The following is a 24,504-nucleotide window of genomic DNA, read 5'->3' as shown; positions in this document are numbered from 1 at the left end:
AATCTTCAATAAACACAGAAGGACAATCTCTCTCTCTCTCTCTCTCTCTCTCTCTCTCTCTCTCTCTCTCTCTCTCTCTCTCTCTCTCTCTCTGTCTCTCTCTCTCCTCTCTTCCTCTCTCCTCCTCCCCTCCTCTCCCTCCTCCTCCTCCCTCTCTCCCTCCCTAATTTAATTTTCTCCATTGCTCTGAAACAACAATTCGATGAGTCTAAACCCACCGCTCTGAGCCGGATTCGAACCCTGAACCCTTGAATCCCTAAACCACAATATTGAGAGAGAGAGAGAGAGAGAGAGAGAGAGAGAGAGAGAGAGAGAGAGAGAGAGTGTGTGTGTGTGTGTGTGTGTGTGTGTGTGTACAGAAATATTTTTTAATAACATCGAGAGAGAGAGAGAGAGAGAGAGAGAGAGAGAGAGAGAGAGAGAGAGAGAGAGAGAGAGTTATTTAAACCCCTCTGTTATAATCTCTCTCAAGCTTGTTTTTTATTATTTCTTTTTTTTATTTCTTTTTATGAATATTTCTGACGCGTTGCAATTTCAATTTCCGCTTGATTTTTGTGGTGCTCTCTCTCTCTCTCTTCCATTATCCTTCCAAGAGAGACAATACTCCAGTCCTCTTCCTCCTCCTCCTCCTCCTCCTCCTCCTCCTCCTCTTCCTCCTTCTCCTCCTCCTCCTCTTCCCTCTCCATGATTTTCGTCTTCCTCCTTCTCCTCTTCCTCCTTCTCCTTCCATGCCCCAGCTTTCTCCTGCCTTCCTATTCCTCCTCCTCCTCCTCCTTCTCCTTCCCCTCCTCCTTCGCTGCATCCTCTACCTCCTCATCCTCGTCCTTCCTATACTATTCCTCCGTTACATCTTCCTTAGGTCCTCCTCCCCCTCCTCCTCCTCCTCCTCCTCCTCCTCCTCCTCCTCCGACTGTTGACCCAGCCGTACGCAGCCTGGCCGGGGTCAGGCTGAGGATCGGCTGGAAATGAGACATCAAACAGGAGCACAAGCCGAGGATTAAAGCCGTCTGATCTCTCTCTCTCTCTCTCTCTCTCTCTCTCTCTCTCTCTCTCTCTCTCTCTCTCTCTCTCTCTACTCTACTACTACTACTACTACTACTACTACTACTACTACTACTACTATTACTACTACTTCTACTACTACTACTACTCCTACTACTACTACTTCTAACAGCAGCTACCAATACTACTACAACAACAACCACTATTACTACTACAACTCCACCACCACCACCATCACCACCACCACCACCACCACACCCCCTTAACACTTACTCTTTTTCCTCCGCAGGTGTGGCCAGTCAGATCGTGGTCCCGTCGAACCAGGTGTCGCGGGTCGCGTGGGAGAAGGTCGCCGCGCCGCCCACCGCTGCACCGCGACCCCACTTCACGGAGGAGGTGGAGAACCAGACGGTGGTGGTGGGCAGGGACGGGACCATGCGCTGCTCCGTCAAGAACCTCGGCAGCCACCAGGTGAGGAGGGGAAGGGGGGGCAGGGGAGAGGTAAAACTGGAAAGGTGGATGAAGAAAGGAAGGAGCGAGGGGTTGTTGAGGGAGAGGAATAAGGTAGAATGGAAGAGGAAAAGGAAGGGGAAGGAAGGAAAAGAGAGAGGTAGGATGGGGGAAGGGAGAGGAAGAAATGGGAAGGTGAGTGATCAGAGGAATGGAAAGGAAGGGGAAGGAAGGGATGGAAGGAGAGGGACAAAGGACACGAGAAGGAAGGGGGTATAGGGAAAGGGGTGAAGTAGAGAAATTGGGGAAGGAGAGGAGTGCTGTGAGGAAAGGGAAGACAAGAGAAGGGCGTTATTGAAGAAAGGAGAAGGAAGAAGGGTCGTGAAGGAAGGAAGGGGATGAAAGGGGAGGGATAAAGGAAGGGGAAGGAAGAGGAGGAGATGGGTGAAAGGGAGAGCTGACTGACTGACTGACTGACTGAGTGATACACTTCTTATATTCTCTGTTATAAATTATGTAATCGTGTTATGAGAGAGAGAGAGAGAGAGAGAGAGAGAGAGAGAGAGAGAGAGAGAGAGAGAGAGAGAGTTAATGGGGCCTTGGAGGAGTGGAGAAGTAAACATTGGGAGAGGGAATAAGGGGAAAGATAGAGGGAAGAGAAGGAGGAGGAGGAGGCGGAGGAGGAGGAGGAGGAGGAGGAGGAGGAGGGAAAATACTTGTCGGTCTGGTGGGGGACATTACCCAGAGTTCCTTGCTGATTTTCTCTCTCTCTCTCTCTCTCTCTCTCTCTCTCTCTCTCTCTCTCTCTCTCTCATTCTCTTCTTCTTCTTCTTCTTCTTCTTCTTTACCTCCTCCTCCTCCTCCCTTTCCTGATAAGCGGTGCCTTATAGAAAAAAGTAAATGACTTAATTATCTTTGATTTAATTGCTGAATAAGTGGAGGAGGAGGAGGAGGAGGAGGAGGAGGAGGAGGAGGAGGAGGAGGAGGAGAGTTTAGAAGCGGTAATGCAAGAGTAACAGATAAAGATATAGGAAGAGAGAAAAAAGGGGGAAGGAAGAAGGGTAGAAGAGAAGGAAGGAGGGAAGGAAGGAAGGAAGGAAGGAAGGAACTAAGGGAAGGAATGAATGAATTAGGAAAAAAGAAAGAAAGGAAGGAAGGAAGGAAAGATCTCACTGCCACCTCCTTTTCCCTCTCCTCTAACCTCTCACTCTCTCCTCCACCTCCTCATGGAGCGTGTTCAGATGCTGGAGATACTGTCCTCCTCCTCCTCCTCCTCCTCCTCCTCCTCCTCCTCCTCCTCCACTCCTCCTCCTCCTCCTCCTCCTCCTCCTCCTCCTCCTAATCCTCCTCCTTGTCCTCCTATTATTATTATTATTATTATTATTATTATTATTATTATTATTATTATTATTATTATTATTATTATTACTGCATCTACTACTACTACTACTACTACTACTACTACTACTACTACTACTACTACTACTACTACTACTACTACTACTACTACTACTACTACTACTACTACTACTACTACTACTACTATTACTACTACTTTTATTGCAAGGTTAAACTCTATTGACTCTTCGCATTGTGAGGCAAGTGTGTTTCTCTCCCTCCCTGATCACCTCTTGTCTTCTCCCTTCCTCCCTTAATGCCTACCTCCCTTCCTCTCTTCCCTCCCTCCTTCCGTCCTCCCTTCCTTTCCTCTCTCTCCTTCTGTCTCTTCCTTCCCTTTCTTGCTTCGTTCTCCTCCTTCCTCACCTCTGCTTCCTCTGTATTTCCTCTTTCCCTCCTTTCCTTCCTTTTCCTTTTCCTCAATCTTTCCTCACTTCAATCTCCCTTTCCTCCTTCTCTCTATCTCTTTTCTCCCTCTCTTTCTCTTCTTCCTCATTACCTTACTTCATCATCATCACCCTTTCTCTTCTCTCCCTTCCCACCCTCTCTCTCTCTCTCTCTCGGGAGGGAGGGAGGTGACGTGGGATGGAGAGAGAGAAAAAAAGGGAGAGAGGAGGGAGGTGAGGGAGTGGAGGGAGTGAAATGGGAGGTCAAAACGGGGGAGGTCAAAAAGGGGGGTCGGCGCTCCTGAGGGAAATCCTGGAGTAGCTTTTTTACGAGGGGAATAAACACTTTACTGACGGGCCGGGGAGCTCAAGGGGGGGGGGAGAGGGGGGGAAGGGGGGAGGGAGATGAAGGGGTAGAGTAGGAAAGGTGAAGGTTTGAGAGGAGGAAGGGAAGGGGAGTGAAGGGAAGTGAGGGAGATAGAGAGAGGGAAGGGTAAGGAAAGGAAGGGAGGGAGGAAAGGTGTAGAGAGGAGGAAGGGAAAAGAAGGGCACGTGAGAGGAGAGAGAAAGAAGGGGAGGAAAGGAGAGAGAAGAGAGGGAAAGGGAGAAGGAGGTGAGGGGGGAGGGAGAGAGAGAGGGAAGGAAGGGAGGAATTAAGATAAGGGAAAGAATAAGGGAGAGGAGAAGGAGGAAAGGGAAGAGGGAGACAAATGAGAATAGGAGGAAGAGAGAGAGAGAGCGTAATATGATGGGTAGTAAGTCTGGGTTATTGGTGTCTTCACAATTTCAATTTCTCTCTCTCTCTCTCTCTCTCTCAGGTAGATAGAGAGAGAGAGAGAGAGAGAGAGAGATACTACTACTACTACTTCTACTACTACTACTGCTACTACTACTACTACTACTACTACTACTACTACTACCACCACTACATAAGAAACAGAATATACAACAACTGTGCGTGTGTGTGTGTGTGTGTGTGTGTGTGTCTGTGTGAGGGATCTGGACAGCTCAGGGCGGACTAACAGGATCTGACAGCAAGGCGAGAGGCAGAGTGTAGATTGAGAATATTAACCAACAGCCAACAGAGAGGAGGAGGAGGAGGAGGAGAAGGAAGAGGAAGGTGACTGTAGCAAATCGGAGATATGAAGAAGTAAGGAATAGGAAAGGTTTAAAGAGTAAGAGAAAGGAAACAGGATGGATGAGAAGGGAAGGAAAGTTAATGGAAGGGAGTGAAAGAAAGGAAGGAAGGAAGCAGGAGAGAGGGATGAATGATGGAACAGGGAAAGGGATGAAAAAGGGATTAAAAGAGGAAAAGAGAAGAGAACGAAGGGAAGGGAAAAGGATACAAGAAACGCAAGAGAAAGCGAAAAAGGAAACGAAGGAAGAGGAAAGAGAAATGCTAAGAAAAAGAAAATAGGGAGTTAGGTGAAAGAAGGAGAGATGGAAGAGAGAAGAAAAACTATATATGAAAGAGAAGAGGAACAGAGGGATTAGAAGCCCTTAAGAGGGAGAAATGATAAAGAAGAAGAGTATAGAGAATGTTAAATAAAGTTGAATAATCTGCTATAAAAATCTAATTAAAACATATCAATAATAAGTTTAAGGTATCTATAGACGGAAATACTATAAGGGATTGGATTCTAAGACATCTGTTTAAAACCTTTTCTTAAACCTTTTCTCAGTCCATTCGCTTATATTGTTCATTTTACCTTCCTTCCTTCCTTCCTTCCTTCCTTCCTTCCTTCCTTCCTTTCCTTCCCTCCTTCCTTCCTTCCTTCAGACCTTCCTTCATTCCTTCCTTCCTTCCTTCCTTCATTCATTCCTCTCTTCCTCACCTTCCTTCCTTCCTTCCTTCCTTCCTTCCTTTCTTTCTTCCTTCCTTCCATCCCTCCTTCCTTCCCTCCTTCCTGACAGCCTTGAGTCCACCATTGTAAACAGTTCGATCCCTCACTGGTACTTAAAAGTTTCAAACACACACACACACACACACACACACACACACACACCCACACACACACACACACACACACACACACACTTCCTTTGTCCGCCTCTTGTCTGTCCGTCTGTCTGTCCCGTGTGTGTGTGTGTGTGTGTGTGTGTGTGTCTCTTCCTTTTCTTATTATTTAGTGTCTATGTAGTTCTTAACACTATAATCACCTTTCTCTCAGTACAATTGTCTCCTTTTACACTTTCCCTTTCTTTAATACCGTCCAACTCCCTAGCGCAAGACTCATTATTCTCTCACCTTCTTGGATTACGTTAGTTTAGTTAAGCATACAAAGACTCTTCTTAGCATAAACAATATGTTGATTTCCTTTTCTCCTTAGTTCCTTCCCTTATGTAAACTCTCACCCAATGCTCTAATGCAAGACTTCCACCACTCTCTCAACAGATCACGTGGATGAAATCAAACATACAAAGACCTCGCTAGTATACCCAAAACTTTGAACTCTTATCTCCTTAACCCTACGTACCTTCCCGTCCAACATTCTAACGCAAGACTTCCCCGTGCTCCCTCACCAGATCGCGTGGATGAAGGCGGACACGCAGACGCTCCTCAGCATCTCCAACACCATGATCTCCCGTAACTACCGCATCCGCGTCCGCCACAGCGACAACACCACCTGGTTCCTGCACCTCGAGAACGTGAACCTGACGGACCGCGGCAACTACATGTGTCAGATCAACACCGTGCCGCCGATCTCCAAGCAGGGCTACCTCGAGGTGGTGGGTGAGTACGGGGGAAGGAAGGGAGGGATAGAGGGGCTTCTGAGGGAGAGGCGGAAGGAAGGATAGAAAGAAGGATGTTGAAGATGAAGAGAGGGAGAGAAAGGGAGTAAAGGAAGGGGAGATAGAGGATGTCTAAGGGAGAGAAAGATGGAAAAAGGGGAGAAGAAGGGTGGATGTCCTTCCCTTCCCTTCCATTGCATTCCAAACCTCCTCTTCTCTTCCCTTCCCTTCCCATCCCTTCTCCCTTCCCTTCCCTTCCCTTCCCTTCCCTTCCTCTCTCTCCCTCCCTCTCACCATATCTACCTCCCTTCGTCACCTAAGACAACTCTGCGATTTATAGCATCCCTCCTCCTCCTCCTCCTCCTCCTCCTCCTCCTCCTCCTCCTCCTCGCCCCCCCTTCAGCATTACCATAAACACGGAAAATAAACTGTGTCGTAAAGCCCAGCCCTCGGGAGTACCTTCTGCCTCCACCCAAATTGAACCCTAAGATCCTCCTCCTCCTCCTCCTCCTCCTCCTCCTCCTCCGCCTCCTCCTCTTCCTCCTCCTCTTTCTTATTTTCAACTTTTCCTCTTTCTTTTTCTCTTACCAATTATCTTCTTCATTTTCCTCTCCTGTTCTTTTCTTTTGCCTCTATCGAAGTTGAATCCAAAAATCTCTCCCTTCTTCCTCTTCTTCCTCTTCCTCCTCTTCCTATTCCTCTTCTTCCTCTTTCAATTCTTCTTCTTGTAGTTGTTTTTGCTGTTGTTTGTTTTCCTCTCAACCTCTTTCATTCTTTTTTCCACCATTGTATTCATTCACCCTCCTCCTCCTCCTCCTCCTCCTCCTCCTCCTCCTCCTCCTGGCCTTGACCGCTCGCTTGAAGTCTCTTGGAAGCTTACCGGCCATATGTGTTTGTGTGTGTGTGTGTGTGTGTGTGTGTGTGTTAGGGGTCGTCAGTCGGCCCTAAAAGTCTGCCTCGTCCCTCACACGACCACAAAGATAAAAAAAAAAAAAAAAAAGAGGATCGATTCGCTGATTCAGACTCGAAACAGGATTCACTTTACACAACTCTCAGGGGGAGGAGGAGTAGGAGGAGGGAGGAGGAAGAAGGGAGGATGAAAATTTAAGTAGGATGAGAAGTGGAAAAGGAAGGGAGGGATAGGAAGGGAGATGGCAGAGGGAAAGGAAGGGGAAGGTAGGAGGAAGAAAGTGAAAAGAAGAAGGGTTGAGGAAGGGAAAGGGAACGAGAAGGGAAGGGAGGAGGATGAATAGAATAAATGAGAAGGGGAAGAGGAAGGAAGAGTTATGGAGTAGGAAAAGAAGAGGAAGGGAGAAGAAGGGAGAGTAAAGGAAGATGAAGAAGGAAAAATGAAAAGAGGGGAAAGAGATGAGTTAGAAAAAAGTAAAGGGAAGGAAGGGAAGCAAGAAAACAGGAGGAAAAATGGAGGAAAAATAGTTAAAATCGATTGAACGAAGAATGAAAAGATGAAGAAGAAAAAAGAAGAAAAAAAAACATATTGAAGAGGAAGACAAGTAAGAAGAGGAAGAAGAAGAAGAAGGAAGGAAAGAATTGGAAACAATTTGAAGGGAAAGATAAGGAGGAGAAGGAAGAGGAAGAAGAAGGAAGAGAAGAAGGAAAGAAGAAAAAAAGAAGATATATAAAAGGAAAGATAAGGAGGAGGAGGAAGAGGAAGAAGAAGGAAGTAAAGAAGGAAAGAAGAGGAAACAATTTAAAGGGAAAGATAAGGAGGAGAAAGAAGAGGAGGAGGAGGAGGAGGAAGAAGAAAAAGATAGAGAAGAAAAAGAAAATGTATGTAAGGAAAGATAAACAGGAGGAGGAGGAAGAAGAAGAAGGAGAAAAAAGAAGATAGAGAAGAAGAGAAGAAGAAAAAGAGGAGGAGGAGGAAGAAAAAGATAGAGAAGAAAAGAAAAGGAGGAGGAAGAGAAGAAGAGAAGAAGAAAAAGAGGAGGAGGAGGAAGAAAAAGATAGAGAAGAAAAAGAAAATGTATGTAAGGAAAGATAAACAGGAGGAGGAGGAAGAAGAAGAAGAAGAAGGAGAAAAAAGAAGATAGAGAAGAAGAGAAGAAGAAAAAGAGGAGGAGGAGGAGAGAAAAAGATAGAGAAGAAAAAGAAAATGTATGTAAGGAAAGATAAACAGGAGGAGGAGGAAGAAGAAGAAGAAGAAGGAGAAAAAAGAAGATAGAGAAGAAAAGAAGAAAAAGAGGAGGACAATACCAGAGGAAGACTTTAGACATGTCCAGTGACTAGGAATGAGTTTTTTATCCACCTCGGGAAGCGATTCTTTCTTCCGGGACGATTGGGCTCCCTTAGAAGGATCAGACTCCCTTCAAAGGCTCAGATCCCCCTAAATAGGATCGAATTCCCTCTTTAGTAGAATCAGAATAAATAATAATGATAGAGATAGTATTAGTAATAAACAATGACAAACAACAAGGCTAGTTACGGCATATATTCTGATTCTACAAAGGTGATACAAGAGGTCAAAGGATCGTAGTGAATATATTAGAGTGTTTAAAGAGAATTAGATCCTTTATTTATGAGACGAATCCCTTTTTAAATCTCCCTTAGGAACACCTCCCTTAACCGGAAACTCTCTTTATAAGACCCGTTTAGAAAGACCCCCTTAAGCGTTCTCTCTCTCCCTCCCTCTCCCCCTCTCCCCCTCCCTATCCCCCTCTCCCCCTCCCTCTCCCTCTCCCCCTTAGACGAGGAGCAAAAAGGGACAAACGACCACCAGAAGATTTATCGGACGACTGTTTGACGACTTTCTCTCTCTCTCTCTCTCTCTCTCTCTCTCTCTCTCTCTCTCTCTCTCTCTCTCTCTCTCTCTCTCTCTCTCTCTCTCTCTCTCTCTCTCTCTCTCTCTCTCTCTCTCTCTCTCTCTCTCTCTCTCTCTCTCTCTCTCTCTCTCTCTCTCTCTCCATATATCTCTTTTTTTTCTTCTTTTCTTCACATATTTTCCTTATATTTTTCTTCTTTCCTGTATTTTTTCTGTATTTTTATGTTTACTAATTAATTTTATACTTTATTGCAATAGTTGTATTTTCCATTTTTTTTTCTCTCCTTTCTTTCACTCCCTTATTCTCCTAATCTCTCCCTTCCTTTCGCTCTTATCCTCCCTCCCACCTCACACCTCCATCTCCCTTATTCCTCCATCCTTCCATCCATCTCTCCATCTACTCTTTCTTCCTCTTCTCCTTTCCTTCTTTTCAATTCACGCCTCCTGTCCAGCGTCTCTTCTTCAACACAAGATCAACGCATGGAGATTGAAACGGTGATATGGTAACCTCCCACAGCCCGCGTTAAGGATGCAGTGTTATGTAGAAGCCAGTGAGCATAAGCGTCATAGATTCAAGGTGTCGAGTGGCTTAACTTTCCCTCGCTACGAATTTTCGGTTAGGGAACCAAGTGGGTGTTTTTTCCTAGTTTCCTTACGCGGGACAAGTCATTTTTCCTGGTTTTCGTGAGGGAAGGGGATGGAGATTAAGAGGTGTAGCTGGCTTGTTTTTCAGCGTTGTGTGTGTGTGTGTGTGTGTGTGTGTGTGTGTGTGTGTGTGTGTGTGTGTGTGTGTGTGTGTGTGTGTTTTTGTTTTAGTGTATGAAGAGCGATGGGTGTGTTTGGCATTGGTGTGTGTGTGTGTGTGTATGTGTGTGTGTGTGTGTGTGTGTGTGTGTGTGTGTGTATGTGTGTGTGTGTGTGTATGTGTGTTAAGTGAAAATATCCATTAGTCACTATATAAAGAGGATGTAACTCTCTCTCTCTCTCTCTCTCTCTCTCTCTCTCTCTCTCTCTCTCTCTTCTCCCTTCCTCCTTTTTTAATCCCACCCTCATCCTAATCTCCCTTTCTAATACTCCTTCCTCCTACCTTTCTCCTTCCTTCACACCCTCATCTCCCTTACTCCTGCTCCTCCCCCTTTCCACAAATCTCCCTCCTTCTGTCATCCTAATACTCCCCTCCATACTATACCCAGTCACTCCATCTCTCTCCATCCCATCACAGTTCCGCCGGAGATCTTGGACGAGGAGACGAGCACGGACGTGGAGGTGAAGGAGGATGCGCCGGCCCAGCTGCGGTGCGGGGCGAAGGGTTACCCAGCGCCGGAGATCAAGTTCACCAAGGAGAGAGGCGGCCAAGTTCGCTACGCCACCAAGGGAATGCCAGGCGCCGTGCGTAAGTAGACGGAAGGGAGTTAAGAATCTAGGCGCATAATCTCAAACATCGTGAGGCTTATATTGCCATTCTGAGACGTATGTGTGTGTGTGTGTGTGTGTGTGTGTGTGTATACTTGTGTGATACCTGTGTGTACCTCTGTACGTATATGTGTTGTCTATGTGTATGTGTCTTGCATTTGTACAGTGAAAGATGCAGACAAATACAGACACACACACACACACATAAACACCTTCCCTTCACACACACACACACACACACACACACACACACACACTCCCTTCCCCCACACACTGTTCATTTAATTCTTCTCCTTCTTCTCCTTCTTCAAGTATATCTCCGCATTTTATTTCAAGGAGGACATTGCGGCGAAGGCATTTTGGGCGGTGAGGAAAAAGATTAAGGCGAGCTTGGCGGGAGCTATTTCCTCTCTTTTTCATTTTTCATTCCCTGCTCATACCCGACCTGGCAGGACAGTGAAAAAGAAAATATTTATACCCTCCCCTCTTTCTCCTCCTCTTCCTCCTCCTCTTCCTCCTTCTCCTCCTCTTCTTCTTTTTCCTCTATCTCCTTCTTCGTCCTCTCCTATTTATACCCTCCTCCTCTTCCTGCTCCTCCTCCTCTTTCTCCTCCTCTTCTTCGTCTTCTTTTTCCTCTTATTCTGCTTCCCTTCTTCCTTTTCTTCTTCTTCCACTTCCTCCTGTTCTTCTCCTTCGATTACTCCTCCTCTTCCTTCTCTCTTCTTTTTCCAACTCTTCCTTCTCTTCTCTATCTCCTCCTCCATTTCCTCCTCCTCCTCCTCCTCCTCTTCCTCCTCCTCTTCCTCGTCTTCTTTTTTTCCTATTCTTCTTTCCTTTCTCCTCCTTTGTCCTCTCCTGTTCCTCCTAATATTCCTCCTCCTTCTCCTCTTCTTCTTCCTCTTCCTCCTCTTCCTCCTCTTCTTCTACAACCTCCGCCTCATATTACTCCTTCTCTTCCTTCATCTCTTATTCTTTCTCTTCTTCCCACTCTTCTTTCTCTATCTCCCCCTTCTTCTTCTCCTCCTCCTCCTCCTCCTCCTCTTACCAGTGACAGCTTGAAATTGTGGTCGAGTCTTTTCTATTTTCTTTTTTTCTTTCCCCGCGGTTCATTTTTCAGCCTTTTCATCTTGTCTTCCTTCCTCTTTTCTTTTTCTCTTTTCTTTCTATTCTCTCGCTGCCATTTCTCGCCCTCCTGTTTTTTTTTTATGAGAGAGAGAGAAGTTTTTTTATTATTTTATTTATCTCTGTGTTTGCTTCGTACACACACACACACACACACACACACACACACACACACACACACACACACACACACAAACGTAGCAAGGATTAAACCACTTTGCAAATAAACAACACACACAAGCACACACATCCTCTCTCTCTTTCTCCCCCCTACACACACACACACGAACACACACACACACACACAGGTAAACATTAAGCCACTTCCGGCACACCTGTTGGTTCACCTTTGCCTTACCTGCCCACACACGCGGCCCACCTTTGAACTATTAATTATTTCATTATACAATAACCGCCAGTAATTGCTTTGGAGAGGAGAATCATGTTACTTTTTATCGCCCTCTGTCTGTGTATGCCTGTGTGTGTGTTTGGAGAGCGGGGGCAGTGTGTGTGTGTGTGTGTGTGTGTGTGTGTGTGTGTGTGTGTCATGCTATCCCCTAATTCAACATGTACTATCATAAATAACTTCATTTTTTCTCTCGGATCTCTCTGTCTCTATTCATTATTAATAACGAATGATTTTTAGTAGTGAGTGAAGATTACAGAAGCTTTGTCAGTACAACATCAAGGTTCAAATCTCGTAATATAATGTAATATCTCAAATTCTTCTTTTCTCTCCAATCTTTCTCTAATCCCTATTAATAAGGGAAGCTTATAGTAGTGTGTTTGAGTTACAGTACCTTAGTCAGTATCATAGCAACGTTCCCTTAGTTAGTACCATACCTACGTTCCCTAAGTCAGTACCATATCAACGTTCCCTAAGTCAGTACCATATCAACGTTCCCTTAGTCAGTACCACATCAACGTTCCCTTAGTCAGTACCATACCAACGTTCCCTAAGTCAGTACCATATCAACGTTCCCTTAGTCAGTACCACATCAACGTTCCCTTAGTCAGTACCATACCAACGTTCCCTTAGTCAGTACCACATCAACGTTCCTTTAGTCAGTACCATATCAACGTTCCCTTAGTCAGTACCACATCAACGTTCCTAGTCAGTACCACATCAACGTTGCATTAGAAAGAAAGAAATATAATATCACTCTCTACGTTGCCTTAGTCAGTACCACATCAACGTTCCTTAGTCAGTACCATATCAACGTTCCTTAGTCAAAGGTAAAAACAAATGTTGATAAAAGGAATAAGGTCGACAAAAAAAAATGCGAGAAGAAAAAAAGGTGTTATTGAAGAAACAACAGAAACGATTTGAGTGACTCTGTGTGTGTGTGTGTGTGTGTGTGTGTGTGTGTGTGTGTGTGTGTGTGTGTGTGTGTGTGTGTGTGTGTGTGTGTGTGTGTGTGTGTGTGTGTTTCCTTCTTATCCTTTTCACACTTTCTTTCCCTCTTTCCCTCCCTTCCTCCCTCCTCTTTCTCTCCCTCCCCGTTTCCCTCTCCCTCTTCCTCCCTCCCTCCTTCCCTCCTTGGTAAGTGAAGGAGTGAGGAGAGAAGATAGAGGAGGAGGAGGAGTGAGGAGAAAAATGAGGTGCAGAGAGAGAGAGAGAGAGAGAGAGAGAGAGAGAGAGAGAGAGAGAGAGAGAGAGAGAGAGAGAGAGAGAGAGAGAGACGCGACAGTTTATGAGCCTCGAGAGGAAGGAAGGGAGACACTATTGGAGAGAGAGAGAGAGAGAGAGAGAGAGAGATTGGGAATGAGAAAGATTACTCAGACTACTTTGCATTCTCTCTCTCTCTCTCTCTCTTCTTTGTTATTGCCTTCCTCCTCCTCCTCCTCCTCCTCCTCCTCCTCCTCCTCCTCTTTATCGCTACCTAAGGACTTAAGCCACAAAAACAAGGGAATAGGTAATGGTTCCCTGGTGAAGGAGGGGACGAAGGGACGAGGAAGAGGAGGAGGAGGAGGAGGAGAATAAGAATGAAGAGGAGAAGGAGACGGAGAAGAAGAAGGGGAATGAATGAATGAGAGGAGGAAGAGAAAGAAAAACAATGAGTAAGAAAAGATAAAAAAGAGGAATAAAAAAGTAGTATCAGTAGTAGTAGTAGTAGTAGTAGTAGTAGTAGTAGTAGAAAAAAACCCACATCCAAAATATAAACACTTCCCCCCCCCCTCCGCTCCCCCCCAAAAAAAACACCATATCATAAAGAAAAACACGGGCTACGAGGCGATCCATGTGTGTGTGTGTGTGTGTGTGTGTGTGTGTGTGTGTGTGTGTGTGTTCTGGGCCGCTGATTGGCCAGAAAAATGTCAGTGTCACGGCTTTGGCGGCACCTCATTGGCTAAAACGTCACGGTTATTACCACGGAGCGCGGTGATTGGCTGCCAGCGAGTCCCGGGGGGGCAGGCAGGCAGGTGATGGGAGGGAGGAGGAAAAAGGAGAGGGGGAGAGAGGGAGGAAGGAAGGGAGAGAGAGAAAGACAGGTAAACATGGAAGGGAGAGAGGGTGAGAGAGGGAGAGGGAGAGGAAGGTAAGATAGGGGAGGTTGGAAGGAGGGTAAGGTAAGGTAAGGTAGAGGAGAGGGAGAGGAAGGTAGGGAGGGTCAGGTGGAGAGAGAGAGAGAGAGGGGGAGGAAGGGAGGTGTAGGGAGGAGGGAAAGGAAGATTAAGGGAGGAGATTGGATAGGGACGTAAGTGGGAATGAGGTGAGAAGGGAGGAAAAGTAGGAAGGAAGGAAGGAAGGAAGGAAAGAAAGGCAGGTTGATTAGGTAAGGAAACATATAGGTAGGAAATCATTAGGTAAGGAAGAAGGGAAGAATGGGAGAAGGATCATATAGGTAAGGAAGGAAAAACAGAAAAACATTGGATAGTCGACTAGCCAGATAGGTAAATAGAGATAGGTGACATTCCCTCCCTTAATCCACCCTCCCTTACCCACCACCACCACCACCAAACCAGGACTCGTAGTGAGTGAGGCAAATTACTAAATGGTTATGCTGGTCTCTCTCTCTCTCTCCCTCCACTCCCCTCCTCCTCCTCCCTCTCGCTCCCTCTCTCTCTCTCGCTCTCTCTTTTTATTTTGTCACCGGAGCCCTCGGGAAATCAAGCAAAGGCATCCCACATTATTATTTTTAGTGCCGCCACCCATGACTGCTCGTTCCGCTGTTATGGTGCGTCGCGGAAATGTAAATACGAGTGAGTTTGGCGGCCGTGTGGGTGTGTGGGGGGTGGGGGAGAGAGAGGGGGGATGGGTGAAGGGTGTGTGGGAGTGGGGGTTTGGTGTTGGTTAGAGGTAGGGAGGAAGGAAGGAGGGTCTGTGTTTGTGTGTTGGGGAGGGTAGGGGCTGGACGTGTGGGCGTGTGGGGGTGAGTAGAAGGGTGGAAGGTGGGGGATATGTATGGGTGGGAGCGGGCGTGGGTGTTGGTTAGAGGTGGGGAGGAAGGAAGGAGGGTCTGTGTTTGTGTGTTGGGGGGGTAGGGGTTGGATGTGTGGGCGTGTGGGGGTGAGTAGAGGTGTGGAAGGTGTGGGATATGTATGGGTGGGAGCGGGCGTGGGTGTTGGTTAGAGGTGGGGAGGAAGGAAGGAGGGTCTGTGTTTGTGTGTTGGGGGGGGTAGGGGTTGGATGTGTGGGCGTGTGAGAGTGAGTAGAAGGGTGGAGGGTGTGGGATATGTATGGGTGGGAGCGGGCGTGGGTGTTGGTTAGAGGTGGGGGAGGAAGGAAGGAGGGTCTGTGTTTGTGTGTTGGGGAGGGTAGGGGCTGGACGTGTGGGCGTGTGGGGGTGAGTAGAAGGGTGGAAGGTGGGGGATATGTATGGGTGGGAGCGGGCGTGGGTGTTGGTTACTAGGGGAGGAAGGAAGGAAGGAAGGTTTGCATGTGGATGGTCTTCCTGAACGCTTCGCCGGCACGCTAACCACTCAGCCACCATCTCCCCAACTTGCTTTTGTGTGTGAGTGGATGGGTGTGGGTGAGTGGGTGGATGGGTGAGCTAGGAAGGGAAAGAAAGAGGAGAAGGTAGCCAGCCAGCCAGACAGCCAGCCAGCCAGACAGCCAGACAGACAGACAGACAGGCAGAGAACCCATACTTCCCATTCATTCAGCGTTCAGAAACAACATACACGCCCCAATAACTCCTTCCTCATCTCTTCCTCATCTACATACAGAGTCGTAACACTTCACCTCAGAGCTAAAGGAAGCCCATTGTTAGCAGCCTACGTTCAGGGCATCCAAGTCTGTTACCGAAGAAGCAGCGCTTAAGTTAGATTACACAAACTACTTTAACGGAACCCAGAGTCATTTACCGAGGGAAAATACGTGGACTGATTTTAGAAGACTGATGCGTGCCACGTCAAGGGAACCCAAGTCTGTTACCGGGGAAAAGGTGCGAGAGGAAGCTTGGGTCATACTGCTGAACACTTCGGCGCCCAGACACACATATTTGACTAGGCTTTCATCAGAAGAGTTTGGGGGCATTTCCAAGGGTAGTTTTATGGCCCTAGTGTTAGTTTGACCCTTCTTCTGTACCATGAACCTAAAAATACATTCATTAGAACCCGAATGATTTCCTTTTGATATGAGGGGTGGAAGCGTTTGACAATACTGATCTTAGGCCCAGTATTAGGTTACAGGTGTATGCTACGTCAACGCGTCCCAGTCTATTGCCCTGGGAAAAGACGTGGGCAGGAGTAAGGGGTCTTAACACACTAATGGAAGATAATGTTAGTGTGGGCCTCAGCATGCTACGGTAACGGGAGGGAAGTCTGGCGCCCGGGAAACACAAGCGGGATGCTACTGAAGACCCCATTTGTACAAGCTGTGTGGATGGCCTCTGTATGCAGTGTTAACGGGGGACAACTCTGCTCAAGGGTAGGGAAAGACGCTGGATGGAATTGGAAGCTGTTTATGTAGATGTAGTGTTGCCATGTATACAAGTAACCTTACCCGGATCCCAAGAGAGGACACTGGTTAGAGCTTGAGCCAGTTCAAAGGCGATATATAGGCTCTTTAATACTAAGCTAGAGAAGGCAAAGTCTGTCACCAAGAAGGGACAGAGCAGAAAGCACAAGCCTGTTCAAAAATGCTGTATAATTCTTTCAACGCCACGTTATGTTACCGGGAGCCGAGTCTGTCGCTAAGAAAAGGCGCATCCAGCCTGTACTTACTCTCCTTTCCTCTCCTCTAACACTTCACCCTTCTTTAACTATCTCTCCCTGCTTCTTCCTACTTACTTTCTTCCCTCTTCTCTCCCTCCTCTCCTCTTTCACTGTCCGGCGTCCTTCCTTCTTCCTTTGCCAGCTCGAGACCAACAAGTATGGCGGCGGGGTGTGGAGCGCTGCACCGTTACCTCCCGTCCTGGCGCGCCCATCAAGCTTACAGTGTTTTAGCCGCCAAGCCTCACGCGCACCTCTTTAAGCTTGTGAAATAATGTATAGGGAACACGCAGACTCCCCATAGCGCATTCCATTTCGGGGCCGTTGCGAAATGTTGTAGTGTGATGTTGGTGCTGGTGTTGTAGTAGTAGTAGTAGTAGTAGTAGTAGTGGTAGTAGTAGTAGTAGTAGTAGTAGTAGTAGCGACACCAGTAGCAATAACAGCAGAAATAACAACAATAAAAACAATAACTAATAAAAAAATAACCAAAAATAAAAACAACAACAACAACAACAACAACAACAACAACAATGCCCCAGCACCACCACCACCACTACCAGCACCAATAGTTGTTGTTGTTGTAGCCGGGGCAATAGTATGCATCTTAATTTGGGCATTTTGGTAATTGTGTTAAAAGCAGCAGAAGGTGTAATAGGTTTTTCCCCGCGGCGACCACTCGATCCTGGGGGCTGAGGGGGGAGAGGGAGGAAGGGGGAAGGGGGAAGGAGGGAGAAGGGGAAGGCAGGAGTGAGAGAGAGAGAGAGAGAGAGAGAGAGAGAGAGAGAGAGAGAGAGAGAGAGAGAGAGAGGAAGAGAGGAAAGGAGAAAGGAGGAGGGAGGAGAGAGAGAAGGAGAGAGAGAGAGATGGGGAGGCAGAGAGAGAGAGAGAGAGAGAGATCATGTCAAGCTGCTAATTCTGACTACTACTACTACTACTACTACTACTACTACTATCATCACTACTTATTAGCTACTACTACTACTACTAATTACTACTATTACTTATCATTTACTATACTACTACTACTACTGAAAACCCGAATCAGTGGCAGGAACATCAGGAGCAGGCGTGGGACAGTAGACAGACGGAAGGGCAGGTCAGGGAAGAGGAGGAGGAGGAGGAGGAGGAGGAGGAGGAGGAGGAGGAGGAGGAGGAGGAGGAGGAGAGACAGTAGTAGGTAACAGCTGGAGCAACAGAGGGCCGGGCAATCATTCCTGTCAGTGTTAGTGAGAAGAATGACCCGCGTGTGTGTGTGTGTGTGTGTGTGTGTGTGTGTGTGTGTGTGTGTGTGAGTGTGTGTGTGTTTACGTAATGTTTCAGAAGAGAGAAAAACAAAATTACATACGAACATTTTTACGAACACTCTCATTCCCCGTGGACGATTTCATTTGTTATATTCTTCCTTTATAGATATATATGAGAGAGAGAGAGAGATTATTAAACACTTAGCCCTATGGAAGACACACGATACAATTACAATTTTTTCCTCTTAAAATAGATAGACAGATAGATAGATAGATAGGGAGGGAGAGAGAGAGAGATTATTAAACCCTTAGCCCTATGGAAGACACACGATATAGCTACATTTTCTTCTTTTTTCTTCCTCTCCTTTATTTTTTTTTTAATCTCCATATCACCGAGGAGGCAAAGAGAACCCAGACACGAACATTCAAAAAGAGGAATTAAATAAAAAAAAGAGGATAGAAAGAGAAGAAGGAAGAAGGAAAGGTATCAAAAAGCTTCCTTATTGCCACTTGAAAGAGAAAAAAATAAGGAGTTGAAGGTAGAAAAAAAAATGTATTGAATCGTATCAGTTTAATCGCTCACAACTCATTGACATTGGGACTATAGACCGAGAGAGAGAGAGAGAGAGAGAGAGAGAGAGAGAGAGAGAGAGAGAGAGAGAGAGAGAGAAAACACCATAATTTAACTTGTATAAAAGAAACTCACCCTATCTTAAAACGTCTATAGTCGATCTAACTTATATAACTAATACCAATAACTATACTATACCACACTAACTCACATAAGCACCTAACAAAAACTCAAAATAAACAGACAAATACATATATTACCAAAATAAAACGTACACTAACACTACTCTATCCTATAATGCACTAACTCACATAAGTAACCTTGCAAAAGAGAGGGAGAGGGAAAGGGGATGCTGAGGAGGCAAGGGAGGCGAGGGGAAGAGGAAGGAAAGGGAGGTGAGGAGGAAGGAGAGAGAGAGACGGGAGGCAAGGAAGAGAGGGAGGCAGGAGAGAGAAAGAGGAAGGCACTGGAGAGAAGGAGAGTGAGAGAGGGGCAGGAGGAGAGAAGGAGAGAAAGAGAGAGGGGGAGGGCAAGGAGAGAGAGGTCAGGTCGAAGCTGCTAATTCTGAACAACAACAAAAAATCAATAAGTTAACCAGCAAATTAGACCCACACCAACACGGCCCAACCAAGCACAGTGAGACAATCAGGCAGCTTCGATCCATCCGCTCCTAAACTCCCTCGCGTCCCCTCAGCCCAGCGCCTCGAATACTGCCTAAACTTGAACCTTCATCTCCAGTCCGTCTCCAGAAAGCTGCTGAGTGATCTCCCGCGGCGGCGTCTCCAGCTGTTGTCGAGGAGGAGGAGGAGAGGGTAGTGATGGTGGATGAGGATGAGGAGGAGAAATGGTGATGATAGGAAGAGAAGGAACTATACGAAGATGATAATAAGGAGGAGGAAGAAAAGGGGACATAGGAAAAGGAGTTGGAGGAAAAAGGAAAGAGAGTAAATAACAGGAGATAGAAAAATTATAAGAAGCAAAACAAAAAGCAGCAAAGAGGAAAAAAGAGGAAAAGAGGAATAAAGAGGAAACCGAGGAAGGAGTAGAGAAAAAAAGAAGAGGAAGAGGAGGAGAACGAAGAGGAGAGAGAATCGAAATCAAAGAACCAGAAACAAGAAGAGGAGGAGGAGGAGGAAGAAGAGGGAAGGAAAGGAGCAACAACAACAAGAGGAAGAGGAGAAAGAGAGTCGGAGGAGGAGGAGGAGGAGGAGGAGGAGGAGGAGGGACCGTCTAGCGTTGCAATAATCTCATTCTGGTCATTTTCCGCCTGGCGCCTTCCTTTGACTGATGGCCAATGCTATTTTCTCCCTCTAAAGGCGCTCGGAACCGGAAAATCCAACAGAAATCTTGAGTTCGTAGGCACAGGATAAACGTCGCTTGAAGGAGCCCGAAGGAGGGAGGGAGAGAGAGGGAGGGAAGGAGAGAGAGAGGGAGGGAGAGGGACTGTGTAGGAAAGGGAAGATTGGGGAGAAAAAAACAGGATTACGAGTGAATAGAGAATGAAGAAACGTGATCAAAGAGTGTGTGTGTGTGTGTGTGTGTGTGTGTGTGTGTGTGTGTGTGTGTGTGAGAGAGAGAGAGAGAGAGAGAGAGAGAGAGAGAGAGAGAGAAGACGACGAGGAGGAAAAGGAAGAAGGTATAAGCGAAAGAAGAGAGAGGAAGGAAGATTTAGAGAGAGAAAGAGAGAGAGAGAGAGAGAGGATAGAAAAATTAAATGAACTGTGAGGATTAAAGACTTCACACACACACACACACACACACACACAGCTCGAGAAAAATAAAGAAAACATTGAAAAAAGTAAAAAGAAAAGAGAAAAGTAACCTTTAAATTTTACAGAGGGGGGAGAAGGAGGAGAGTTTTCAGAGAGGAGAGAGAGAGAGAGAGAGAGAGAGAGAGAGGAGAGAGAGAGAGAGAGAGAGAGAGAGAGAGAGAGAGAGAGAGAGAGAGAGAGAGACTATATACATATACCGAATAAAGTGAAAGAAAGCAAGAAGGAGAAGGAAGTGAATTGGAAAGAAGAAAAGAAATGGAGATGAACTGTTGAGGAAAATAATTGGAAACCTGAACGAAAAAGAAGAAAAAGGAGAAGAACAAGAACAAGAAGAACAAAAGGAAGAAAAAGAAGGAAAATGAAGAAAACTGAAGAAGACGAAAAAAAAACACAAGAAAAAGGAGAAAAAGAACATCAGAAAAAAAGAAAAAAAACTCGCTTGCTAGTTCTCCTAAAGGCAAAAATCGGACACAATATTAAAATCCGTGTGACCAATTTCGCGGTTGTAATAGGAAGGCGACGTGGAAATGGGTTTTGACGGGAAGAGGTGCTCGAGAGAGAGAGAGAGAGAGAGAGAGAGAGAGAGAGAGAGGCGATGGGAGGAGAGGGGGCATTGTGGTTCTCTCTCCTCCTCCTCTTCCTCCTCCTCCTCCTCCTCCTCCTCCTCCTCCTCCTCCTTCGTTTAGTGCGTAAAATATAATATTGATTGGAGGAGGAGGAGATGAAGAAGAAGAAGGAGGTGGAGAAGGAGGAAGAGGAGGAGGGAAAAATGATTGTATGTGAGTGTATTTCAGAGAGAGAGAGAGAGAGAGAGGTAAAAGTGATTGGGGGAAGTGGAACATAAACGCTGACGTGTGGAATTTTGAGTAGCTCCATTGCTCTCTCTCTCTCTCTCTCTCTCTCTCTCTCTCTCTCTCTCCCCCCTTTGGTAATATTTACATTATTATCGCATGCTCTCGGGAAACGCAGCTCACCCAAGAAATATATTTTGCCTATAAATTTTAACCTGTCCCGCACGCTGCCCCCTCCTCCCTATCCCCCTCCACCCCCCCTTTCTCTCCTATCCCATCTCACTTCTTTCCTTTCCCCTTCTCTTCTTCTATTTTTCCCTTCCTTTCTTCTTTCTCTCCTTCCTCTTCTTTCTTTTCTTTCTTCCTCTTTCATTCTCTTTTTCTCTTCCTCTCTCCTTGTTTTTTTCTCCTTTTTCTCAAAGTCTATTTCTTAAACCCCTTCTTCGTTCCTTCCTTTCCTCTGTGTCTTATTTTTTTTCTTTCATTTTCGTATTTCCTTTTCCTCCTCTGCTCATTTTTCCTCCTTCCTTCCTTCTTCCCTCTCTCCTTTATCGCATCTCTCTCTTCTTCTTCCTCTCCCTTTCCTTCTCCCTTTTCTACTCTGCCCATTTCTCCTCCTTTCTTCCTTCTTCCCTGTCTCCTTTATCGCATCTCCCTCCTTCCTCTTGTATCTCCTTTCTCCTTCCTTTTCCCCTTTTTCATCTGCCTTTCTTTCCTTCCTTCCTTCTTTCCCCCATCCTTCTCTTTTTCCCTTCGTCTTCCTTCCTTCCTTCCTTCCTCTTTCCTTTTCACACGCTCTCTTCCTCCTCTCTTGCTCTCATTCTCTCTCTCTCCCTCATACACTTCCCTTTCCTCCTCCTCCTCCTCCTCCTCCTCCTCCTCTTCCTCTTCCTCCTCCTCCTCCACTTCATTCTTTATGCCCTCCATGGAGTACTAACTCGACCTTCCTCCTCCTCCTCCTCCTCCTCCTCCTCCTCCTCCTCCTCCTCCTCCTCCTCTCTTGACTCATTCATGTGAAAGTTTCAGCAACATCCTTGCTAGTTTTTTTCATATTTTTTTCTTTATTTTCTTTTTTCTTTTTTTTTCATTCAAGGCGACGAGACGCGATTGGCTAAAAGGATTTGTGTCTTTAAACCTGTTGGAAGCCTGTTTGTTTGTTTGTTTGTGTGTGTGTGTGTGTGTGTGTGTGTGTGTGTGTGTGTGTGTGTGTGTGTGTGTGTGTGTGTTATTTTTTATTGTAACGGTAGAGATTTTTTCTTTGTTTCTTTCTCTCCTCTTCTTTATACTTTCTTTCTCTTTTATTTTTCTCTTTCCGATACTTCCCTTCTTCCATGTCTTCTTCCTTGCATCCTCGTTCTTATTTCCTTTCTTCTCTCCTCTTTATCTCTCTATCCCAGCATCCTCCTCCTCTTTATCTTTCTCTTTTTCTTCTCTCCTAACTTCCTTTTTTTCTTCTCTACTTTCTCTATCTACCTTTCAGCATCTTTCATCTCTTCATCTCCCTCTTCTTCCTTCCCAACCTCCTCTTATCTCTCTTCCTCTCTCTCTTCATATCCCAGCATCATCTACCTCCTCATCTTCCTCTCTTTTTCATCTCAGTAATATTTTCTAATCTCCTTTTCCCCTTCTTCTCATCTCTCTCTTACCATCCCGGCATTATACATCATCTATTCTCCCTCTTTTACATACTATAACCTTCTTCTTTTTGTCTCCTTAACCCAGCATCCTCCGCCACCTCACCTTCCTCTTCTTCTCCCTCCCTACAGCCTCCAGCACCACCGTGGACGAGGACGGGCTGAAGCGAACCACCGCCGTGCTCGCCTTCAACACGGTCACTCGCGGGGACATGGGACACTACCTCTGCATCGCCTCCAACGGTGTGCCGCCCAAACAAGCGGATGGTGCTCAACGTGAATGTAAGCCCAGGAAGGAGGGAAGGGAAAGGAAGTGTATGTGTGTGTGTGTGTGTGTGTGTGTGTGTGTGAGAGAGAGAGAGAGAGAGAGAGAGAGAGAGGAAAGTAAAGGGAAGGAGGTGAAGGGATAGGAAGTGAGAAATTCAGAAGGACTTGCAGTTAATGAAGAAGAAAGGGAAGATGAGAGAGAGGGTGAAAAGAAATAAGAGGTTAGAAAGGAAAGGAAGGTGCAGGAAAGAGAAAGGGGAGGTTACAACAGTAGATGATAAAGACATAAAAGAGAGGAGGAAGGAAAACAACAGAGATAGATAGATAGATGAATAGATACAGAGAGAGATAGATGGAGAGAGAGAGAGAGAGTAGACCGGAAATGGAATTGAAGGCGAGAGAAGGAGGCGGAAAAAAGGGAGAGAAAAAAAGGGAGGAAAAAGGGAGGAAAAAGGGAGGAAAACAATCAAGGGAGGGAGGAAGAAAGTGAAAGTGAAGATATGAGCGATTTTTACCGTTGTTGTGGATTAACTCTCTCTCTCTCTCTCTCTCTCTGTCGCTCTCTCTCTCTCTCTCTCTCTCTCTCTCTCTCTCTCTCTCTCTCTCTCTATCTCTCCCTTCCTCCTCCTCCTCCTCCTCCTCCTCCTCCTCCTCCTGTATCCTTCTCTTTCCATTTTCATTCGCCTCCTAACTCCCCGTTCTCTTCCTCCTTTTCCATCTCCTCCTCCTCCTCCTCCTCCTCCTGTATCCTTCTCTTTCCATTTTCATTCGCCCCCTAACTCCCCGTCCTCTTCCTCCTTTTCCATCTCCTCCTCCTCCTCCTCTTTCTCCTCTTCCATGTCTTTCTTCTTTTTCCTCCTCCTCCTCTTTCTCTTTTTCTCTCCCTTTTTTCTTTCATGTTTTCATTCCTCTTTCTCACACACACACACACACGCACACACAACACTTAACCTTCTTCTTAACTATTTATCTAACACCCTACCACCACCACCACCATCACCATCATCACCACCACCTCCACCCCCAGACCGCGAGCCAGCCGTCTTCCTGAGTCACCAGATGATCGGCGCCTACCTCAGGGACTCTATCACGATCAACTGCAGCGTCACCCTACCCGCGCCCTGTCGTCTTCTGGCAGGACAGCAGCGGCAAGATGATCATTTCAGGTGAGAGAGTGGGAGAGTGTAGCTTCCCTGCATAGTATATTGGGACAGGACGGTCCAGGTTAGATTTGGCAGTTCAGGGATGAAGGAAACTAAATATACTCCACCTTTTGCCCTTTCTTCCGTGTTCCTTTCTAATCAGCCCTCACCACCACCTCACAAGTCTATCCCATCCTCCAGGCGGTCGGTTCCGGGTGAAGGAGACGCAGGTGGGGTACAGCACGCCGAAGATTCTGACCATGCTGACGATCTCCGACATCACGCAGGAGGACTTCACAACCTACCGCACAACACCTCCATAGACAACGACAAGACGGGGAGAAGAGCCTGGCGGTGGAGCTCAACGGTGAGGAAGACAGAAGGAATATTGATAAATGCATAGGAAGACATAGAAAAGGACACAGGGAAGACATAGAAGCTACATAGGAATACATTAGAAATACATAGCGGTTTACATAGGAAGAACAGATTCGCTTTTATAGGAGGAAAAGAAAGGAGAGAATGAGGAAGAGACTGGAAAATGAGGAGAGAGTGAGGGAGGGAGAAAGAGATGGGAGAAGAAAGAACTTAATAGATTGAATAAGATGGAATGAGAGAGGGAATAAGGAAGAGAGTAAAGAGG

The 24,504-nt window shown here is 46.2% G+C and overlaps 1 protein-coding gene across 1 annotated transcript in view; it reads left to right on the top strand.

Annotated features, from left to right (window-relative positions):
* Window positions 1–24,184, top strand: part of LOC127009129 (hemicentin-1-like) — a 25,806-nt gene extending 1,622 nt beyond the window's left edge. The window contains exons 2-7 of the mRNA XM_050881917.1: window positions 1,292–1,473; window positions 5,763–5,970; window positions 9,974–10,144; window positions 22,585–22,719; window positions 23,823–23,885; window positions 24,063–24,184. Of these exons, the coding sequence (XP_050737874.1) occupies window positions 1,292–1,473; window positions 5,763–5,970; window positions 9,974–10,144; window positions 22,585–22,719; window positions 23,823–23,885; window positions 24,063–24,184 (881 nt within the window). The remainder of the gene's footprint in view (window positions 1–1,291; window positions 1,474–5,762; window positions 5,971–9,973; window positions 10,145–22,584; window positions 22,720–23,822; window positions 23,886–24,062) is intronic.
* Window positions 24,185–24,504: the final 320 nt, after the last annotated feature.

This window comes from Eriocheir sinensis, chromosome 39 (assembly GCF_024679095.1).
Source record: "Eriocheir sinensis breed Jianghai 21 chromosome 39, ASM2467909v1, whole genome shotgun sequence".
Classification (NCBI taxonomy): Eukaryota; Metazoa; Arthropoda; class Malacostraca; order Decapoda; family Varunidae; genus Eriocheir; species Eriocheir sinensis.
The sequence above is the reverse complement of the archived record's forward strand: the minus strand, read 5'-3'. Positions and strand labels throughout refer to the sequence as shown.